The sequence below is a fragment of the Pan troglodytes genome, chromosome 23 (genome assembly GCF_028858775.2).
Source record: "Pan troglodytes isolate AG18354 chromosome 23, NHGRI_mPanTro3-v2.0_pri, whole genome shotgun sequence".
Lineage (NCBI taxonomy): Eukaryota > Metazoa > Chordata > Mammalia > Primates > Hominidae > Pan > Pan troglodytes.
The window spans coordinates 22,528,401-22,548,666 of NC_086016.1; the positions used below are offsets into that span (position 1 = coordinate 22,528,401).

The 20,266-nt window shown below is 49.8% G+C and overlaps 1 protein-coding gene across 31 annotated transcripts in view; it reads left to right on the forward strand.

The window, feature by feature from the left end:
* MED15 (mediator complex subunit 15) overlaps positions 1-20,266 on the forward strand; it is a 92,977-nt gene that overhangs the window by 8,921 nt on the left and 63,790 nt on the right. For 17 of the 31 annotated variants that reach the window (XM_054675386.1, XM_054675385.2, XM_063807545.1 and 14 more), the window contains one exon: positions 3,938-4,161. The exons of 5 other annotated variants lie outside the window; for them this stretch is intronic. In XM_054675386.1, coding sequence (XP_054531361.1) covers positions 4,094-4,161 — 68 coding nt within the window. In that variant the 5' untranslated portion in view covers positions 3,938-4,093. 31 annotated transcript variants of the gene reach the window in all.

Consider the following 20,266-nt stretch of genomic DNA (forward strand, 5'->3'; position numbering starts at 1 on the left):
CTCAGGAGTTCGAGATCAGCCTGGGCAACACAGTGAAACCCTGTCTCTACTAAAATACAAAATATTAGCCAGGCATGGCGGCGCGTGCCTATAGTTCCAGCTACTCGGGAGGCTGAGGCAGGAGAATTGCTTGAACCCGGGAGGTGGAGGTTGCAATGAGCCAAGATTGCACCACTGCACTCCAGCCTGGGCAACAGAGCGAGACTCCATCTCAAAAAAAAAAAAAGAAACAATAACCACTCCCTCCCTACCTCCACATACATAAGTGATTACAGGCTCCAGGCCAAACACCCAGAGGAGTTACATCTGGCTGGTGCTAGGATGGAAGGCGGGGCAGGTCACCACCTCCCAGGGACTGAGTGCCAAAGCAAGGAGGAAGATTGGAGGTGAGGCTGTAGGGAGACAGCCACAGGCTCACAGAGCTTGTGCTAAGCTCTCTAGGGGGAAGCTTGATCTGCCTGGGAAGCTTCCAGCTCCTACCTCCTGCAGAGCCCAGAATGGTGTCCAGGAAATATGTGGCCATTGAGTGGAACCAGCCTTGGCATGGTAGCCTGCAGGAACCCGCAGGCTAGAGACATGGCCACATGAGCAGTGAGGATCTCCCCCGAGATGAGGATCCCCAGAACATAGTGTGGGATGCAGATCTGGCCTCTGCATACCCTCGGCTTCCTCCATTACTTATTCTCAGACATCTAAACCACTAACATCCAGACTGGGGATCCCAGGAGGGTCTACAGTGTCAAGAGAGGGCAAGTCCACTTCAGGATCAACCTTCCTGTGGCCCCTTACTTTCCTTGGTCCACCTTTCCAGGTCACCCATCCAGACTGTCACCAGGGATCACTGCCCTGGGCACCAACCCAATGCAGGGACAAGTAGAAAAAGAGCTCTGGGGAAAATACCAAAGGGAATAGTCACTCAATTTTATTGTGATGATAAACTCCTGGCAAAGTTCCAGGCCTCTCTCTGTCTGTGTCTGTGAATTATGTGTCTGTGGCTCCATCAACCACGGTGCAGAAGGGGGAGGGTTGTCCTAAGTATCCTATTAACATTGTTTGTTTGTTTGTTTGTTTGTTTGTTTGAGACAGAGTTTCGCTCTTGTTGCCCAGGCTGCAGTGCAATGGCATAATCTCAGCTCACTGCAACCTCCACCTCCTGGGTTCAAGTGATTCTCGTGCCTCAGCCTCCTGAGTAGCTGGGATTACAGGCACACACCACCATGCCTGGCTACTTTTGTATTTTTAGTAGAGACGGGGTTTCACTATGTTGGCCAAGCTGGTCTCGAACTCCTGACCTCAGGTGATCCACCTGCCTCAGCCTCCCAAAGTGCTGGGATTACAGGCGTGAGCCACCATGCCCAGCCAGAACACAGGACTTTCAAAACTTAAACCTGGGCTGGGCACGGTGGCTTACACCTGTAATCCCAGCACTTTGGGAGGCCGAGGCAGGCAGATCACCTGTCAGGAGTTCAAGACCAGCCTGGGCAACATGGTGAAACCCCATCTTTACTAAAAAAAAATAAAATAAAATACAAAAATGAGTCGGGCGTGGTGGCGCACTGTAGTCCCAGCTACTGGGGAGGCTGAGGCACGAGAATCACTTGAACCCGGGATGGCGGGGACTGCAGTAAGTGGAGATCACGCCACTGCACTCAAGCCTGGCAGACCTAGCGAGACTCTGTCTCAAAAAAAAAGAAAACAAGGCTGGGCGTGGTGGCTCACGCCTGTAATCCCAACACTTTGGGAGGCCAAGGCGGGTGGATCACCAGGTCAGGAGATTGAGAACATCCTGGCCAACATGGTGAAACCCTGTCTCCACCAAAAATACAAAAATTAGCCAGATGTGGTGCCAGGTGCTTGTAGTCCCAGCTACTCAGGAGGCTGAGGCAGGAGAATCACTTGAACCTGAGAGGCGGAGGATGCAGTGAGCTGAGATCGCGCCACTGCTCCAGCTTGGGCGACAGAGTGAGACTCTGTCTCAAAAAAAAAAAAAAAAAAAAAACAAGGGCCGGGCGCGGTGGCTCACGCCTGTAATCTCAGCACTTTGGGAGGCCGAGGCAGGCGGATCATGAGGTCAGGAGATCGAGACCATCCTGGCTAACACGGTGAAACCCTGTCTCTACTAAAAATACAAAAAAATTAGCCGGGTGTGGTGGCGGGCGCCTGTAGTCCCAGCTACTTGGGAGGCTGAGGCAGGAGAATGGCGTGAACCCGGGAGGCGGAGCTTGCAGTGAGCCAAGATTGTGCCACTGCACTCCAGCCTGGGCAACAGAGCAAGACTCCATCTCAAAAAACAAACAAACAAACAACAACAACAAACAAACAAAAAAACCAAGGAAAAAAACACTAAAACCTTGGATGTCCTGGGCAACCCCGGACAAGATGATCACTCTAGATAGAGTTTTTAAAAATTAGTTTTCAGCCTGGCCAAGATGGTGAAACCCTGTCTCTACTAAGGATACAAAAAATTAGCCGGGCTTGGTAGCAGGCACCTGTAATCCCAGCTACTCGGGAGGCTGAGGCAGGAGAATCACTTGAACCCGGGAGGCAGAGGTTGCAGTGAGCCGAGATGGCACCACAGCACTCCAGTCTGGGCAACAGGGCGAGACTCCATCTCAAAAAAAAAAAATTAGTTTTGCCACTGGGCACGGTGGCTCATGCCTGTAATCCCGGCACTTTGGGAGGCCGAGGTAGGTGGATCACCTGAGGTCAGGAGTTGGAGACCAGCCTGGCCAACGTGGTGAAACCCTGTCTCTACTAAAAATACAAAAATTAGCCAGGCATGGTGGGGTACGCTTGTAATCCCAGCTACTGGGGAAGCTGAGGTGGGAGAATTGCATGAACCCAGGAGGCAGAGGTTGCAGTGAGCCGAGATGGCACCACTGCACTCCAGCCTGGCCAACAAGGGCTAAATTCTATCCCCCCCCCCAAAAAAAAACAATAACGATTTTGGGAGTATTAGAGCAGAAAACGTTTGAAAACATGAACAGCTCTCACATCAACACAAGACCTGAAACTCTGTTGGCAAGAGAGGCCTCTTTGGGGAGAGTGCTCACTCGTCTCCCACCCACTCTCTACCACCCTCAACCTCCTGTCTGGGGCACAGTAACAAGAGTTGTAAGGGGTGTACAGTGCCTAGCAGGGGACTGGCACTTAGGCTTCAATAGGTGCCAGTCCACAGTCTCTTGAGGCCCATGTTGGTTGGTGTCCACCTGGTGCTTATTGACCACTTGGGCTCCAGATTTTCCTCACATCACCTCCCTCCCCAGGGTAGCAGATAAAGGCCCCACAGTTCCAAGGAGGCAGAACTTTTACATTCCTAAAAGCATTCTCAGGCCCCCATAACCCCTCATCCCACCTTCAGCTTGCTCACCTTCACCTATCAAATTCGTTTGACATCTGGCCTCCAGCAACTAGCTAGGCTGAGTTCTCCATGAAGGGGACGTGGCTGCTGGTCAAAAGGGAAAGCCCATGTCTAAAAATTAATTAACGTGGTTTAGGGGCCTCACATTCCCAACCCCCAAATACAGCCATTGGTGAGATGTGAGATTCAAAAAATCGAAGAGTGAAGCGGTGATGAGAGTCCATCTGGTCGCTCTTTGGATGCGGCGCTAGCAGGCAGTTGCATGAAAGCAGATCCCAGATCACGTTGCACTGGCACACAGTAGGTACCCACACATATTTGATAAATAAACACTCTCTCCCTAGCATTACTATAGATAGCTGGCAGCTTGGCCCGGCATCCCGGAGGGGTCTGGATCTCAGGGACTAGATAAGGCCAGCACACTGAAGAGTTGCAGAAAATGCAGGCGGTCAGGCGCAGGTCTGCTGCGGGAGCACCTGCCGTGTCCGACAGCTGCACTGGAAGAGGGGCGTGTGTCTCCCAGCCGGGCGGAACCGAGACCGCTTCGTCCCCGGCGGGGAACTTCATTTCCCACAGGCCTGTGCGCGAGACTCCATTTCCCACAAGCCCTCCTTCACTTCCGGCTCGGCCGAGGCACTGCGGACGGCTTCCGGGTTTGGGCCTGGCTCTGTGACTGAGGCGGCGGCGGTGGCGGCCAAGCGGGATACGGGCGGCGGGAGCTGGGGAACAGGCATGGACGTTTCGGGGCAAGAGACCGACTGGCGGAGCACCGCCTTCCGGCAGAAGCTGGTCAGTCAAATGTGAGTAGTGGTCGGGGCAGGGGGCCGGATTGTGGGACCTTCCTCCCTAGCGTGGCGGGCGAGGCCAGGGCCGGACCCGTGAGAAACCTACGGCGCCGGGAGACAGAAGGCGCCGGGGACTTGTCTGGGTCCCAGGGCTCGGGCCCCCCCTGTCTGTCCCCTCCGTTCCCGACATGGACTGCTCGTTTGCTTTCCTGGGGCCGAGCTCTGCAAACCACCGAGCCCTGGCTTATGAATCATCGTCTTGAGCTTTCTCATTCGTCATTTGTGTGCTTTGGGTGCAGACTTTCCCCCGCTTTTTGAACCACACTGAATAGGGAAAGGGAGAGAGGCAGCCGGCTGTAGTGGGTTTAGCAGGGCTGGGTGCTTTATGGTTTCTCTTCCAGAAAAGCGCATCAACGGTGAAAGAAAGTGATGGGAGGAGGGTGGATGTAAGATGAGATTGGGAAGGTAGTTGTTTGGGGTGTGGGCGGTGGGACGGAGGATCTGAGGGTGACCCCCCGAAGGAATGTGGACTTTGCCGAAGGATGGCAGGAAGCCGCTGTCAGGAAGCGATCGTCGTTTCTGGAGGAGAGCGTGAAGAGCTGGGGTCAGTGGCCCCGCTCAGAGGAACTCTAGCCCCTCATCACCGACTGCTTGTTTCTGTTAGCAGTTTTTTTCATGCGCGTCCGTGTGAAGAGACCACCAAACAGGCTTTGTGTGAGCAATAAAGCTGTTTATTTCACCTGGGTGCAGGTGGGCTGAGTCCGAAAAGAGTCAGCGAAGGGAGATAGGGGTGGGGTCGTTTTATAGGATTTGGGAAGGTAATGGAAAATTAGTCAAAGGGGGTTGTTCTCTGGTGGGCAGGGGTGGATCTCACAAAGTACATTCTCAAGGGTGGGGAGAATTACAAAGAACCTTCTTAAGGGTGGGGGAGATTACAAAGTACATTGATCAGTTAGGGTGGGGCAGGAGCAAATCACAATGGTGGAATGTCATCAGTTAAGGCTGTTTTTACTTCTTTTGTGGATCTTCAGTTACTTCAGGCCATCTGGATGTATACGTGCAAGTCACAGGGGATGCGATGGCCTGGCCTGGGCTCAGAGGCCTGACAGTTTTTAACTGAGCTTATTGGCGTGTTGTGCTCGCCACAGATTTGCCTGAGACATAGCCCCTTTCCTGAGGGATGGCATTGTCGGTAAAGGAACCGTCACAGCGCAGTCTTGTCAGTCTGTAATGTGTATACTGCAGGGGTTTCTTGCGAAGCGGCGGTTAACTTGAGCAGACCAGGGGCAGTCTAGTGAGTAGGTGACGAATAAATTGAGTCCTAGAAAGACAAGTAGGAGTGTGAATAGCCACCATTCCAAGCTGAGGAGTTAGGAAACATGAGCATTTACTGCGTGGAGGGAGGACCTTGTAGGCTGAGAGTTCTGGGGCTCGAGGAGTAAGAGAGCCCAGGAGATGACGGAATGAGGGTGAGCAGGTACTAGCACTTTAGTGGGGGTGTTGTGCCAAGGAATTGAGCCTGTGTTTGGCATGTGGCATTCTTTGGAGTAATGAAATGCCAGTGTTGGGAATATCCCTAGAGTCCCTGTCCCTGGAGATGGATGCAGGGCAGAGAAGAGAGACCAGTTAAGCTATTAAGAGAGTTTGAACATTTGGAGGGAGTAGGGAACCTGTCCTTTTTCATCCTTATATTCTCACTGCTAGCTCACTGCCTGCCACATTGCTCCGTAAAATGATTGTGGCATTCTCCCACGGGCGGGAGATTATAAAGGCCTGCATTAGACAGTGGTAGAAACTGAAAGAGGAAGACAGATTCCAGAGGAGGGGGAATGTAGACAATTCTTGATGACTAACTGGATGGAGGGGGGTGGGGTGTGGGGTGAAGCATTGTGGAAGGAAGGAAGCCGGGCTGAATGCTGGGAAACCTTTCAATACAGTGGAAAGAGTAGGGACTGTAGAGTTAGTAGCTATGGGCTTTGGGAAGAATAGCCTTGGGATATTTCTGGGGATATTGCACAATCAGTGAACAGTGTTTTACTGATACAATATAGTTATCTGTAGGTGAAAACTTGAGAGATATCCCACTTCAGGGTTCCTGCAAGAAAAGTCCCCAGGGCAAGTGTTCTTCTCTGGGAAAGCCCAGAATTAAGAACTGGAAGGGTGAGTTGTCATCAAAGAAAATGGGGGTAGGGGAAGTGTTAGAGGGCTGGGAGGGTGATTGAAGAGTTTATGGGTGTTGAGTGACTGGATACTTCATAACTCAGCTTTATTTTGCTTCCGGGAGAATTGAGTTCTTTATTTTTTTCGATATTGCTGTTTGTGTATTTTTCTGTTGCTGCTCTAACAAATTACCACAAGTTTAGCATCTTAAAACAACACACCTTTGGCCAGGCGTGTTGGCTCACGCCTGTAATCCCAGCACTTTGGGAGACTGAGGCAGGCAGATCACGAGGTCAAGAGACTGAGACCCATCCTGGCCAACACGGTGAAACCCTATCTGTACTAAAAATCCAAAAATTAGCTGGGTGTGATGGCGCACACCTGTAGTCCCAGCTACTCAAGAGTCTGAGGCAGGAGAATTGCTTGAACCCGGGAGGCGGAGGTTGCAGTGAGCCGAGATCGTGCCACTGCTATCCCGCCTAGTGACAGAGCGAGACTCCATCTCAAAAACAAACAAACAAAAAACACACATTTATCATCTGGTAGTTTCTGTAGGTCAGAGGTCCAAGTAGGTTCCACTAGGTCTCCTGCTATCAAGGCCTATCAAGGCTGAAATCAAGACGTTGGCAGGGTGCATTTCTTACTGAATGCCTTGGGGTGGAACTTGCTTGCAAGCCCATTTATGCTGTTGGCCATATTCAGTTCCTTGAGCTTGTAGGACTGAGGTGCCCTCTTTCCTTAGTGGCTGTTAGCCAGGAGTCAGTCTTTGTTCCCAGAAGCTGCCCGAATTCCTTCTCATGCTTTTTATGTGTCTCCCTCCAGCGAGGGCCAGTTCTTCTGCCACATCTCTCTGATTTCAGCTAGAGAAAATATCCTGCTTTTCAGGGCTCAGATTAGATTTAGTGCACTCAGAGAAGCCAGGATAATCTCTTTGTTTTAAAGTTTGTAATTTTAATTACATCTGCAGAATTCCTTTTGCCATGTAATGTAGCGTATTCACAAGTTCTAGGGATTAGGCACGAGATGGGCATTCTCCTACCACAGCCGGGAGGAGCAGTTTCAGAGGTTGCCTTCCCTAGGTGATGTGGGTGTTCTCAGTTCTCAAATTTGTCTGTTTTCTCTCTAGGGTTCACTTTCTCTCTAGGGTTCACGTTGAAAGTCGTGATTCTTGGTGCCTTGATTTATTGTGCTCATAGGGTTAAAAAAAGATTTGCATTAGAATTCTAGACATACCTTTAACTCTTAACTTCCTCCCATGTTTTTACACTGTTGTTTAAATTTGGCCATTTTGGGAAATGCTTTATACCCAAGTAATTTATAGTTGATGAAGGGATAGAGAAAGTGTCTTGCTTGTGGCACCGTGACGCACACCTGTAATCCCAGCACCCTGGGAGGCTGAGATCTGGGACTACTTGAGTCCAGGAGTTTGAGACCAGCCTAGGTAACATAAACAAATACAACAATCAGCTGGGTGTGGTGGCGTGCACCCGTAGTCCCAGCTACTCTGGAGGCTGAGGTGGGGGGATCGCTTGAGCCTGGGAGGTCGAGGCTGCAGTGAGCTACGTTCACACCACTGCACTCCAACCTGGGCCACAGAGCAAGACCCTTCTCAAAAAAAGAAAAAAAAAAGCATTCTGAGTTTTGACAGAGGAGAAAACATCTGATGGTTACTTATCTGTCTCTACCAAGAGCCTAGGGAACAATGCCCCAGAGCATGAGCTGGTATATAGTCTAGTCTCCTGGCTCCCACTGAGAAAAAGGGATTTTGAGTTGAGGCTGGCTATGACTAGACAGCCATTGCAGGGACTCTCCAGTTCAGCCTCTTAGCCCTCCACTGCCTCCACCTCATCTGGGCCCATTCTGGGCTGTGGTCTCCTGCTCTCTTCCCAGTCCCATCCTTCTTCCCCCAACAGCACAAGTGAGGGTGAGGCCTAAAGTGTAGCCACTGCCCTGCTGCAGAACAATCAGTGACTTTTCTTAGCATTAGAATAAAACTCCAGATGTCCCACCCTCCCAGCCCCTCACCCTGACCTGGTATAGTCATCTCTTCTCCTACCCCCACCCTGTTCTGACCTCTCTGGTCTTTCAGCTTCTTGAACATTCTAAGCTTTTTTTTTTTTTTTTTTCTTTGAGACAAGATCTTGCTCTGTGGCCCAGGTTAGAGTGCAGTGGTACAATGATAGCTCACTGCAGCCTTGACCTCCCAGGGTCAAACGATCCTCCCACTGTAGCCTTCTGAGTAGCTGGGACTACAGGCACACACCACCACGCCTGACTGATTTTTATATTTTTTGTAGAGATGAGGTCACCATGTTGCCCAGACTGGTCTTGAACTCCTGGGTTCAGATGATCCTACTAGCCTTCCAAAGCACTGGGATTACAGATGTGAGCCACTATGCCTGGCCCCTGAGCTCTTTCTTTTTAACCAATTTATTATCAAGTGTTTAAGGTATTGAAAAATGAGTAGACACCTCCCCACCACTGTATTCATGACTAGCTCCTTCTTTTAGGTGTCTGCTCAGTATGAGATACTCAGAGGATCCTTCCCTGCTTGATCTAAAGTTGGTCACCGCCTCTGATATGTTTTATCTCAGCCCTTTTTAGTTTCCCATAGGACCTCATACCTATGAAGCTTGGTACCTGGTATACAAAACACTTGTTGAGGAGTGGAATAGTATTTTCTTGGGGGCTGTGTGAGTCACCTCTTTTTTTTTTAATTTTTTTTTTTTTGAGGTGGAGTCTCTCGCTCTGTTGCCCAGGCTGGAGTGCAGTGTCACAATCTCAGCTCACTGCAAGCTCCGCCTCCCAGGTTCACGCCATTCTCCTGCCTCAGCCTCCTGAGTAGCTGGGACTACAGGCGCCCGCCACCACGCCCAGCTAATTTTTTTTTTTTTTTTTTGAGATGGAGTCTCACTCTGTTGCCCAGGCTGGAGTGCAATGATGTGATCTCGGTTCCTTCAACCTCTGCCTCCCGGGTTCAAGCGATTCTCCTGCCTCAGCCTCCCGAGTAGCTGGGGTTACAGGCATGCGCCACCAGGCCCAGCTAATTTTTGTATTTTTAGTAGAGACGGGGTTTCACCATGTTGGTCAGGCTGGTCTCGAACTCCTGACCTCGTGATCCACCCGCCTCGGCCTCCCAAAGTGCTGAGATTACAGACATGAGCCACCGCGCCCGGCCAGGTCACTTCTTGTATTACAGTGGTATTCTTTATTTTTTTATTTTTTTAAGAGATAGGGTCTTGCTTTGTCACTTGGGCTGGAGTGCAGGTGGTATGATCATAGCTCACTGCAGCCTCAAACTCCTGGACTCAAGTGATTCTCCAGTGCAGTGGTATTCTTTACCTGAACCAGTGTACATTGTGAAGCTCTGGAGCCCCTGCTTTCTCCACTTGTTACACTTGTTAGCCTTTCTTTTTTTTTTTTTTTTTTGAGACGGAGTCTCGCCCTGTGGCCCAGGCTGGAGTGCATTGGTGCGATCTCAGCTCACTGCAACCTCCGCCTCCCGGGTTCAAGCAGTTCTCTGCCTCAGCCTCCAGAGTAGCTGGGATTACAGGCACCCGCCACCACACCTGGCTAATTTTTGTATTTTTAGTAGAGACGGCGTTTCACCATCTTGGTCAGGCTGGTCTTGAACTCCCAACCTCATGACCCACCTGCCTCGGCCTCCCAAAGTGTTGGGATTACAGGCGTGAGCCACTGCACCTGGCCTAGCCTTTCTTAATCGTGTCCCTCATCAATGAAATGGTAGAAAGCCAATCTGTTTTACAGGTGTGGTAGAAGGGAAAAATGAAGAGACCTCTGTACAAGCCTTTGCAGAGGTCTTGGGACTCAGTGGTGAGCTCCCTGCCACCACCTCCTGTGCCCTTGCAGGAGTAGGAGATTCTATAGTCTTGGAGAATGAGGGTGATACCCCGATACCCCAAGCCTGGTTAGGGAAATTGATGACCCTTATTGGAGCCTGTGGGGAGGTAGTTGGGAAATTGTTAGTAGCTTCATGTTGGCATTTTCTTTTTTGAGACAGAATCTTGCTCTCTCCCCCAGGTTGGAGTGCAGTGGCATGATCTTGGCCCACTGCAACCTCTGGCTCCCGGGCTTAAGCGATCCTCCCACCTCAGCATTCCCAAGTAGCTGGTACTACAGACACATGCCACCAGGCCCAGCTAATTTTTGTATTTTGTGTAAGAGACAGGGTTTCACCATGTCTCCCAGGCTGGTCTTGATCTCCTGGGCTCAAGTGATCCACCTGCCTCAGCCTCCCAAAGGGCTAGGATTACATGTGTGAGCCACCGTGCTTGCCTCTGTTGACTCTTTATTGAACATCTACTCTCCCTGCAGAAACTGCAGGATAAGCCACCCTTAGAACCAATTTAACTGGCCTTTTTGGGGCTTGGACCTTCCTCATGGGATTGCTGGGTTAATGTTGAGCCTGTCTCTGGGCTATAGGCTCTCAGAGAACAAGAGTGCATCTGCAATGACTAGTGCTGCACCTGTCATACAGGTTTGTAGAAAATATTTAAGCTGTGAATGAACAAAAGGACCTTATTAGCTATTTTCTTTCAATTCTTTTTGGTTTTTCTGTGATCCTATTCTTGAGACTTTTATCCCTCCCACCCCTCTGTACAGCAGATTGCACATATAAAGATGAAATAAATAGATGTCCATTGGGCAAAACAATACAGAGAGGAGGTGACACAGCTGGGGAAGGACAGTCCAGTATCTGATGAAGTGCCAGAAGGGGCTTAGGGGGAGCATGGAATGGAGCTGGAACTGCCAGGTCAGCCACCTCTTCTAGTGAAGCCTCCAGAGAGACGTGAGCTCCAAGTAAGACAACACAAGGAACAAAACATACAACTGAACAGCAACTTCCAAGGGTCTGGGGAGGTCTTCAGAAGGATAGGGAGTGCCCTTAAACTTGCAAGCCCAGATTCTGCCTGTGGGTCATGGTCCTTGCCATAGGCAGAAGCCAGTGAGTCAGCCTTGGCGGAGCTTTTTCTGTGGCTTTTCCCACTTACAGCTCTGTGCCCTTCTGGTGCAGCTCCAGCCCTTGTTTTCCAGCTTCATAGCCTGGTTGTCACATAAGTGGCTGCACTGGCTTACAGGTGTCTGTGTATAACCTATTGCTAGAATGTCCATTCCTTGAGGCTAGGGGCCCTGTCTGTCCCTCTCTTCACTTTCATAGCCCCAGTGCCCCATAGGGCTGCTCCTGATGGGCAAATAGGAAGTGGTTGTTGAGCCTCTAGGCCAGTCGTGACAGTGACCTGAGGGGACTTGAGCCCTCAGTCATCTGCTCAGGAGTTCAGGGCTTTCTCAACAGCAGCTGACATGCGGCAGGCATGCTATGCCAAGCCCTGTTGCAGGAGTTGACAGATGTTGACTCATCCCCTCTTCATGCTTGCTTTGTCAGTAGATGTACATGTTACTCACATTTATAACATGAGGAAAATGAGACCTAGAGGAGAGGCCACTGCTGCTTAGAGTTACTCTACATGTTGTAAATCAGGGGTGTCCAGTCTTTTGGCTTCCCTGGGCCATGTAGGAAGAAGAATTGTTTTGGGCCACACATAAGATACACTAACACTAATGATAGCTGACGAGCTAAAAAAAAAAAATTGCCAAAAAATCTCATAATAAAGTTTACGAAGGCTGGGCGCAGTGGCTCACGCCTATAATCCTAGCACTTTGGGAGGCTAAGGTGGGTGGATTGCTTGAGGTCAGGAGTTTGAGACCAGTCTGGGCAACATGGTGAAACCCCATTTCTACTAAAAATACAAAAATTAGCTGGGCGTGGTGGCGGGCACCTGTAGTCCCGGTGGGGAGGCTGAGGCAGGAGAATTGCTTAAACCCGGGAGGCAGAGGTTGCAATGAGCCAAGGTCGCGCCACTGCACTCCAGCCTGGCGACAGAGTGAGACTCAGTCTCAAAAAAAAAAAAAAAATATAGACCCACCTGGCCAAGATAATAAAACCTCGTCTCTACTAAAAATACAAAAATTAGCCAGGCATAGTGGTGCACACCTGTAGTCCCAGCTACTTGGGAGGCTGAGGTAGGAGAATCGCTTGAACCTTAGAGGCGCAGGTTGCAGTGAATCAAGATCACGCCACTTCACTCTAGCCGGTGACAGAGCAAGACTCTGTCTCAAAACAAACAAACAAAAAAAAATTAAAAATAAATAAGTAGGTTGGGCGCGGTGGCTCACGCCTGTAATCCCAGCACTTTGGGAGGCTGAGGCGGGCGGATCACCTGAGGTCAGGAGTTCTAGACCAGCCTCAACATGGAGAAACCCTGTCTCTACTAAAAATACAAAATTAGCTGGGCATGGTGGTACATGCCTGTAATCCCAGCTACTCAGGAGGCTGAGGCAGGAGAATTGCTTGAACCTGGGAGGCGGAGGTTGCAGTGAGCCGAGATCACGCCATTGCACTCCAGCCTGGGCAACAAGAGCGAAACTCCGTCTCAATAAATAATAATAATAATAATAAATAAGTAAATAAACGAATGGTTGCTGAACCACAGCAGGACAAGACAGACAAACCCCTTTTATTTGTTTTTGTTTTTTGGACCCTAACAGCAGAGGAAGAGCCAGCCAGCAAGCCCCTTTTGAGCTTTGGCCTCTGCCAACCAGTACCCCCCAGACCTTAACCCCCAGCCCTACCAGGTCCCTTTTGTAAGTGACCCCACATGCCTACCACAGTTGCAGGCCCTGACATCCACCCTGACCAGAGGTCTTCCAGCTATTACTGGTGTTTGTGATGCTGTGGCTGTGGCCAGTCAAGGACCCATGCTGGGCATCCCGAGGTAGGAAGGACCATGACCACGTGATTATCTCCCTGCCACTATCATGGCAGGGCTGTGGGGTACTAGCCTCCTTTAAAGCATTCCTTGGGACAGTAATTTCTGTTAAATATCTGGAGGGCAAACATTTTAAGGAATTTTAATGAATTTTTAAAAATTCAAAATGAAAAATTTAAATCATAAAACCAAATAGAAGAAAGACCCCTATGTCCATATACGCACCACTCTGCTTCAGTGATTATCAACTCTTGTCTCATGTACTTGACCTCCACACAATTATTATTACTATTTTTTGAGAAAGGGTCTTGTTATGTTGCCCAGGCTGGAGTGCAGCAGTACGATCATAGCTCACTGCAGCCAACTCCTGGGCTTAAGTGATCTTCCTGCCTTAGCTTCCCAAGTAGCTGGGATAAGGGTAGGCGCCACCATGCTGGCTAATTTTCTTCTTATTTTTTTTTTTTGGTAGAGACCAGGTCTTGGTTTGTTGCCCAGGCTGGTCTTGAACTCTTGGCCTCAAGTGATCCTCCTGCCTTTGCCTCCCAAAGTGTTGGATTACAGGCATGAGCCACTACGCCTGGCCGTCCCCAGTTATTTTGATGCCCAGACTGTTTTAGTGGCTGCCCACTGTCTGTGGATTCTGTTCTTAGTCTTGATCCTTCGTGCAGTGTTTGCACCTGCCTGCCAGTTCCTTGACCTGTGCTCCATCATACCAAGCTGGCAGTGGATCCTCAGACAATCTCAGTTCTTACTCCCTGCTCTGTGTCCAGTTTGTTTGCCTACCTAAAAGATCCTTCCTTTTCGTGGCTGAGCGGTGCAGCCGTTCTCCAAGGAGACTGGGCCTTCTGCTGCCCCCACCACCCTGCTCTTTTCACTGCCCCCACCCCGCTGCTCTTTTCACAGGCTTGGTGAGGAGTTTCCAGGTTGCACTTGGTTTGTTTGAAGGCTTATCTCCTCCTAGTCTGAACTCGTCAGGGCAGGAGCTTGAATCAATCATTTCCTGCCTCTCAGGACTGCTGTAGCAGGGGGATTCCTAGATCTGTCCAGTGCCAGTTTCCTGAGTACTGCTGCAGGCCCATTTCAGCTGCTATGGTGATGGGGGCTGTCCTGAGGGGACATTCACCTCAGGTAGAGATGGCAGAAACACCACAGGAAGATGCAACCAGTCAGCTCAGCTGGGGGCACTTAAATTAGATCCATTTTTTTTCTGGAAGGCCTTTTGGCAATACTGTTTATCCCAGTACCTTAAAAATGTCGATTTCCTCCAAGGGCGCAATCAGGAAAGTATTCAAAGCCTGATGGTGATGAGGGTGCTCATTGCCACATCATTGTCTCAGGAGTGGGATTTGTGAAACAGACCAACAGTGGGAGCTTGGTTAGAGTTGTAGCTGCAGGTGATGGGCTCTGTGCTGCTGTTGACATTGACGTGAGGGACTGCCATAATGCGTCAACATCGACAAGCGCTTGTTACCAAGCAGGATGCGTGGTACAGGCTGAGTTTTATTAAACAGATGTCTTTAACTGGTATGAATGATTTTAATTTTTTCTTTGTTTGAGATGGTGTCTCGCCCTGTCGCCCAGGCTTGCGTGCCTGGTGACTTCTCTCACCTGGGCCCTCAATGCCAGACCAGCCTTCCCAGGATGATTCCATCCTTTCCATCCCTGCAAGGGAGCTTGAGGCCCTTTCCCTTTCAGTTTGATACTGTCCTTCCAAGTTACCTTTCTTCATGTTGGCACGAGAGCTTTGTGCCACACCATGCCCTTTCCGGATGCTGTAGTGGCTGGCTCTTCCTCTGTCTCTGTGACCCTCTTCCCTGGTGAAGCTTTGACCTTGGCTTCATCCCCTCCAGATGACCCCTTATGGTTAGCTCAGCCTTTGGTGGCTCCAGAGCCCTCATTGAGTGCATCCTGACATGAACTGAACAGATTAACTGTTTTTTGCCTTGCCAACAGCATTGGAAATTCCTTGAGTGTGGGACCTGGACTCATAGCTCTATGTCTCTTATAGTTCTTAGCACAATATCTTGGCCTAGATGAGGTACATAATAATTATATGTAGGGTTGTGGAAAGCAGTGCTGGCTTTAATTAAAGCCTGCCATGGTTTTGTCCATCAGTGCTGCCTAAACCGTTCTGAACTTCTCATTTTGAACTTTTTTCCCTCACAGCTTGTGATGGTTGATTTGCTTTTTGAGACATTCATTTATTTATTTGTTTGTTTATTTGGCAGGGTCTCACTCTGTCACTCAGGCTGAAGTGCAGTGGTATGATTGTGGCTCACTGCAACCTCCACCTCCTGGGCTCAAGCGATCCTCCCACGTCAGCCTCCCAAGTAGCTGGGACCACAGGTGTGTGCCTCCATGCCCGGCTAATTTGTGTAATTTTTTGTAGAGTCAGGGTTTTGCCATGTTGTCCAGGCTGGTCTCCAACTCCTGGGCTCAAGCGATCTGCTGCCTCCGCCTCCCAAAGTGCTGGGATTACAGGTGTGAGCCACTGTGCCTGGCCCTGAGACATTTATTTAAAGACAAAGGGGAGTACAGGCTAGAGAACAGAGGGGAATAGAATAGCAGCCAAGGCATAATTACCTCTAAACCATCACCCCATAATGGAGATGTTTGCCTCAACTTTAGTAATGACTCTCTTTCTAGTCTAGGTGCAGGGCTGTTAATAGAGGCCCCGTGATTGGGTTAAGGGCTTGAGGTGCAATAACTCTGTTATTTAGGGCAGTGAGTCCTTGGAGAAGATGCTTTACCTTCTTTCCAAGCCCCATGTCTCCTTATTTTGAGGGTGGTTTTTTTTTTTTTTTTCTTGAGACAGTCTTGCTCTGTTGCCCAGGCTGGAGTGCAGTGGCCTGACCTCGGCTCACTGGCCTGACCTTGGCTCACTGCAACCTCCGCCTTCCGAGTTCAAGTGATTCTTGTGCCTCAGCCTCCTGAGTGGCGGGGATTACAGGCCTGTACCACCACACCTGGCTAATTTTTGTATTTTTATTAGAGATGGGGCTTCACCATATTGGCCAAGCTGGTCTCAAACTTCTGACCTCAGGTGATCTGCCTGCCGCATCCTCCCACAGTGCTGGGATTACAGGCGTGAGCCATTGCATCCGGCCTGAGGTTTTTATTTTGAGAATATTTCAAATGTACAGAGAGTTGCAAGGACAGTAAAAGCACTCAGGCATCCTCTTCCCTGGGATTCACCAGCTCATTCTCACTTTTACCATCTTCCCATCCTCCCTGGGGGCCTCCTCCTTCTGGGCTTCGTTTCGTTTTATTTGTTTCTGTCTTTTTAATTTTAATTTTTTTTTAACTAGCCCTTCTCTTTGGCAGGATTTGTTCACTTTTAATCCTTGGCCCCAGCAGCTTCTCTGAGCTCTGCCTATGAATCTAGGGGAGAGATAGGGGCTCACACAAGAGTGAAGTGTGAGCTGGAGGGCTGAAGGGGAATGAGGGACATCTGGGCCAAAGGCAGGGGACCAGCAAGGCCCCCACCCCTGGAACTTCTGTTCTTCCCAGCCTACGTACCCCTTGCTTCTTCTTATGTTGGTGGGCTCTGGGGGCTGGGTGAAAGCAGTGCTTGTAGGTTAAGAAGTGACTCATCCCACGTCCCCGCTGCCCTTCTCTTCTGTTCTTTGCTCTTTCCAAGCTTCCTTTCAGTCCTCCTCATCAGACATGACCTTTGAGGAAGTGATGAGTCTGCTATGTGTGAGACGGAGCCCCTGTTGTGAAGTAGAACTCAGGGTTCGTCCTCAGAAGCCTCGGTGGGTCACCATACGTCCTGCAAGTGCTGTCAGTCTGCTTTGATTTGTGTGAGGGAGAAGTCCCTGCCAAGTGCTCTGTAGTAGGCATTCAGGCCAACCAAAGAACAGGGCAGGGTCCTGAGGCACAGGCTCAGAGCTCTTGCTTATTTCATGGGGTGTTTAAATTGAGGTATAATCCCTATCACAGTGAACGACACGCATACTTCCAATCTTGAGTGTGCCACCAGAGAACTGTTGATACTCCCCAGATCTGCACCCAGCCAGGGCAAACTGTGCACCACTCTTCTGACTTCCATGGCCGGCGAGACATTTGGAATCTCTGTGCAATCACACTCTGTGCCATCTTTTTTTCGAGACAGGGTCTCGCCCTATTGCCCAGGGTAGAGTGCAGTGGTACAATCTCGGCTAACTGCAGTCTCGACCTCCTGTGGGCTCAAGCAATCTTCCCACCTCAGCCTCCCAAGTAGCTGGTACTACAGGTGCTCACCACCATGCCCTGCTAATTTTTGTGTTTTTTGTAGAGATGGGGTTTTGCCATGTTTCCCAGGCTGGTCTCGAACTCCTGGGCTCAAGCAATCCACCTGCTTCAGCCTCCCAGAGTGCTGGGATTACAGTCCTCTGTGCAATTGTGTGCATCATGTGTGAAATTTATCCTCATTTATCCTCACAGGCAGCAGTTGTTCTATTTTTTTTTTTTTTTTTTTGAGACGGAGTCTCACTCTGTTACCCAGGCTGGAGTGCAGTAGCACAATCTTGGCTCCCTGCAACCTCTGCCTCCTAGGTTCCAGCAGTTCTCCTGCCTCAGCCTCCCGATTAGCTGGGATTACAGGCACATACCACCATGCCTAGCTAATTTTTATATTTTTAGTAGAGACTGGGTTTCGCCATGTTGGCCAGGCTGGTCTCGAACTCCTGACCTCAGGGGATCCACCCACCTCGGCCTCCCAAAGTGCTGGGATTACAGGCATGAGCCACCACGCCCAGCCTGTGTTTTTTTTTTTTTGAGACGGAGTCTCACTCTGTCACCTAGGCTGGAGTGCAGTGGCTTGATCTTGGCTCACTGCAAGCTCTGCCTCCCGGGTTCACACCATTCTCCTGAGTAGCTGGGACTACAGGCACCCGTCACCACACCCGGCTAATTTTTTTTTTGTTGTTGTATTTTTTTTTAGTAGAGATGGGGTTTCACCATGTTAGCCAGGATGGTCTCCATCTCCTGACCCCGTGATCCCCCTAACTCGGCCTCCCAAAATGCTGGGATTACAGGCGTGAGCCACTGCGCCTGGCCTTATTTATTTATTTATTTATTTATTTATTTATTTATTTATTTCTGAGACAGAGTCTTTCTCTGTTGCCTAGGCTGGAGTGTGGTGGCTCAATCTCACCTCACTGCAGCCTCTGCCTCCAGGGTTCACATGATTCTCCCACCTCGGCCTCCAGAGTAGCTGGGACTACAGGCGTGCACCACCATGCCTGGCTAATTTTTGTATTTTTAGTAGAGATGGGGTTTCGCCATGTTGGGCAGGCTGGTGTTGAACTCCTGACCTCAGGTGATCCACCCGCCTTGGCCTCCCAAAATACTGGGATTATAGGCGTGAGCCACCGTGACCAGCCTGTTCTTGTTTATGACGTGTTATTCCATGGAGGACTCTGTTCCAGATAACTCTTTTATTTTGTGCCTAATGAACTTTGGTGTTAGTTCCAGATGTTGGCTACATGAAGGCAACCCCAGGAATGGCTTTGGTCATGTCTTCTGGTAAATATATGCACTTAATTCTCTGGGCTGTGCACCTAGAAGTTAAATAGAGGACTGGGTCAGGGGATGTGTCTCTTAGCATGTTCTGCTGAACACTGTTCCCAAGTGGTACCAGTTTACGTTCCCACCAGCAAAATGTGAGGGAGTTCCACTTGCTGGACATCCTTGCCAACACCTGGTATTGTCAAGGAACCTGTCTGTAACAGGCACTCTCGTTGGTTTTGAATGCACACTGAAATTTACTGGGTGCAGTGACAGTAGGAAGGGAAAGGATGATTAAAAAAAGAAAAAAAGGAATAGAAAGGCTGATCTAGGAGGGAGGAAGCTCATAAGGAAATAAGTGGTAGGATTTGGTGATTCCATGTGTGAATGCTCGTATTCCGTGTGCATGCGTATATGAGCTTGCAGGAGAAAGGGAGGAGGGAGCCACTGGTATGCACTCCACCAGTTCTCCTGCCGCAGCCTCTCTGCTGATCTGAGGGCTGGGTGTAAGGTGATGATGTGGGGAGTGGGTGTGGGTGAAATTTCCAACAGTCAGTGGGAGATGGGGGAAGCAAACCTGGGAAGAGCAGCCTGCTGCAGGAGCAAGTGGGTGGGCCGTCCTGGAGGCTGGATGAAACCTGTCTGCCTAGGTGGGGATGGCAGAAGGGGCAGAGCAGAAAACTCCAGAGCAGGGCTGTGGTGGGCAGAGCAGATGTGAAGGAAGACTGTGGGATGAGAGGATGGGGCACGGTGGAGCCCCATCAGCCTCCAGTCACAGCAGCCCCGGTCCCGTCTCTCCCTCCTGTTTTGGTCAGTACCTTCAGGACTTGTGGGTGTAGTATTTCGTTCCATTCCGGATAACATTGTAGAAGACTGAAAAACAGGAAGGTGTTTTCCATACTGTCTCCAGAGCTGGCTGTTACTGACATATTGATATATTTCCACCAGTCTTGTGTGTGCTTATAGCTTGATATGTATGCATTTTAAATATGTAAATATGTATACACATGTATTTTTAAAGTGAAACGAGGCTGAGACTGTGAGTTCAGTTTTGAGTTATAGGTTTCCCATGGCTTAGGTTGTGTTCTCTCCCTGGATGGAGTCTGGCTGGGACCTGCATGCTCACAGCCCAGGTTCACATGAGGTGTGGATCATGCACAATCATCCCACGGGCTTGAGATAAGCATTTGACTTCCTTTTTTTTTAAAAAAAAAAGTTCATTATGGACTTTTTCAAGTGTTCCCAGAAGTAGAGATAATAGAAAAGTGGTCTCCCAACTACTTTGAGAGTTAGCAACATATGGCCAGTGTTGCTTCACCCACCCTTCCTCATCACCTCCTGGACTATTTTAAATCACATCCCAGACACCAGATGATTTCAACTGTGAGTACTTGAGTGCAGATCTCTAAAAGATCGAGCTTCCCCACCCCCACCAAATACCACAGAGCCATGTGAGATCAGCATTTGGGTTGGCAGATCTCCTCCTTGCCACATGCTTGCCTGGTGGTGAATGGGACACTTTCAGGCGAGACCTAGGGGAGCCCCAGGCCAGCACCAGGACAGAGATCTCGAGGCCTTTCCAACTCTGCTGGTTCTTCAGAAGTCAAACCAACAGATTGGAGTATGTGAAGGAAGCTCGTGTATTCTTCTGAACTAGCTTAGACAACAGTACACAGTTTGAA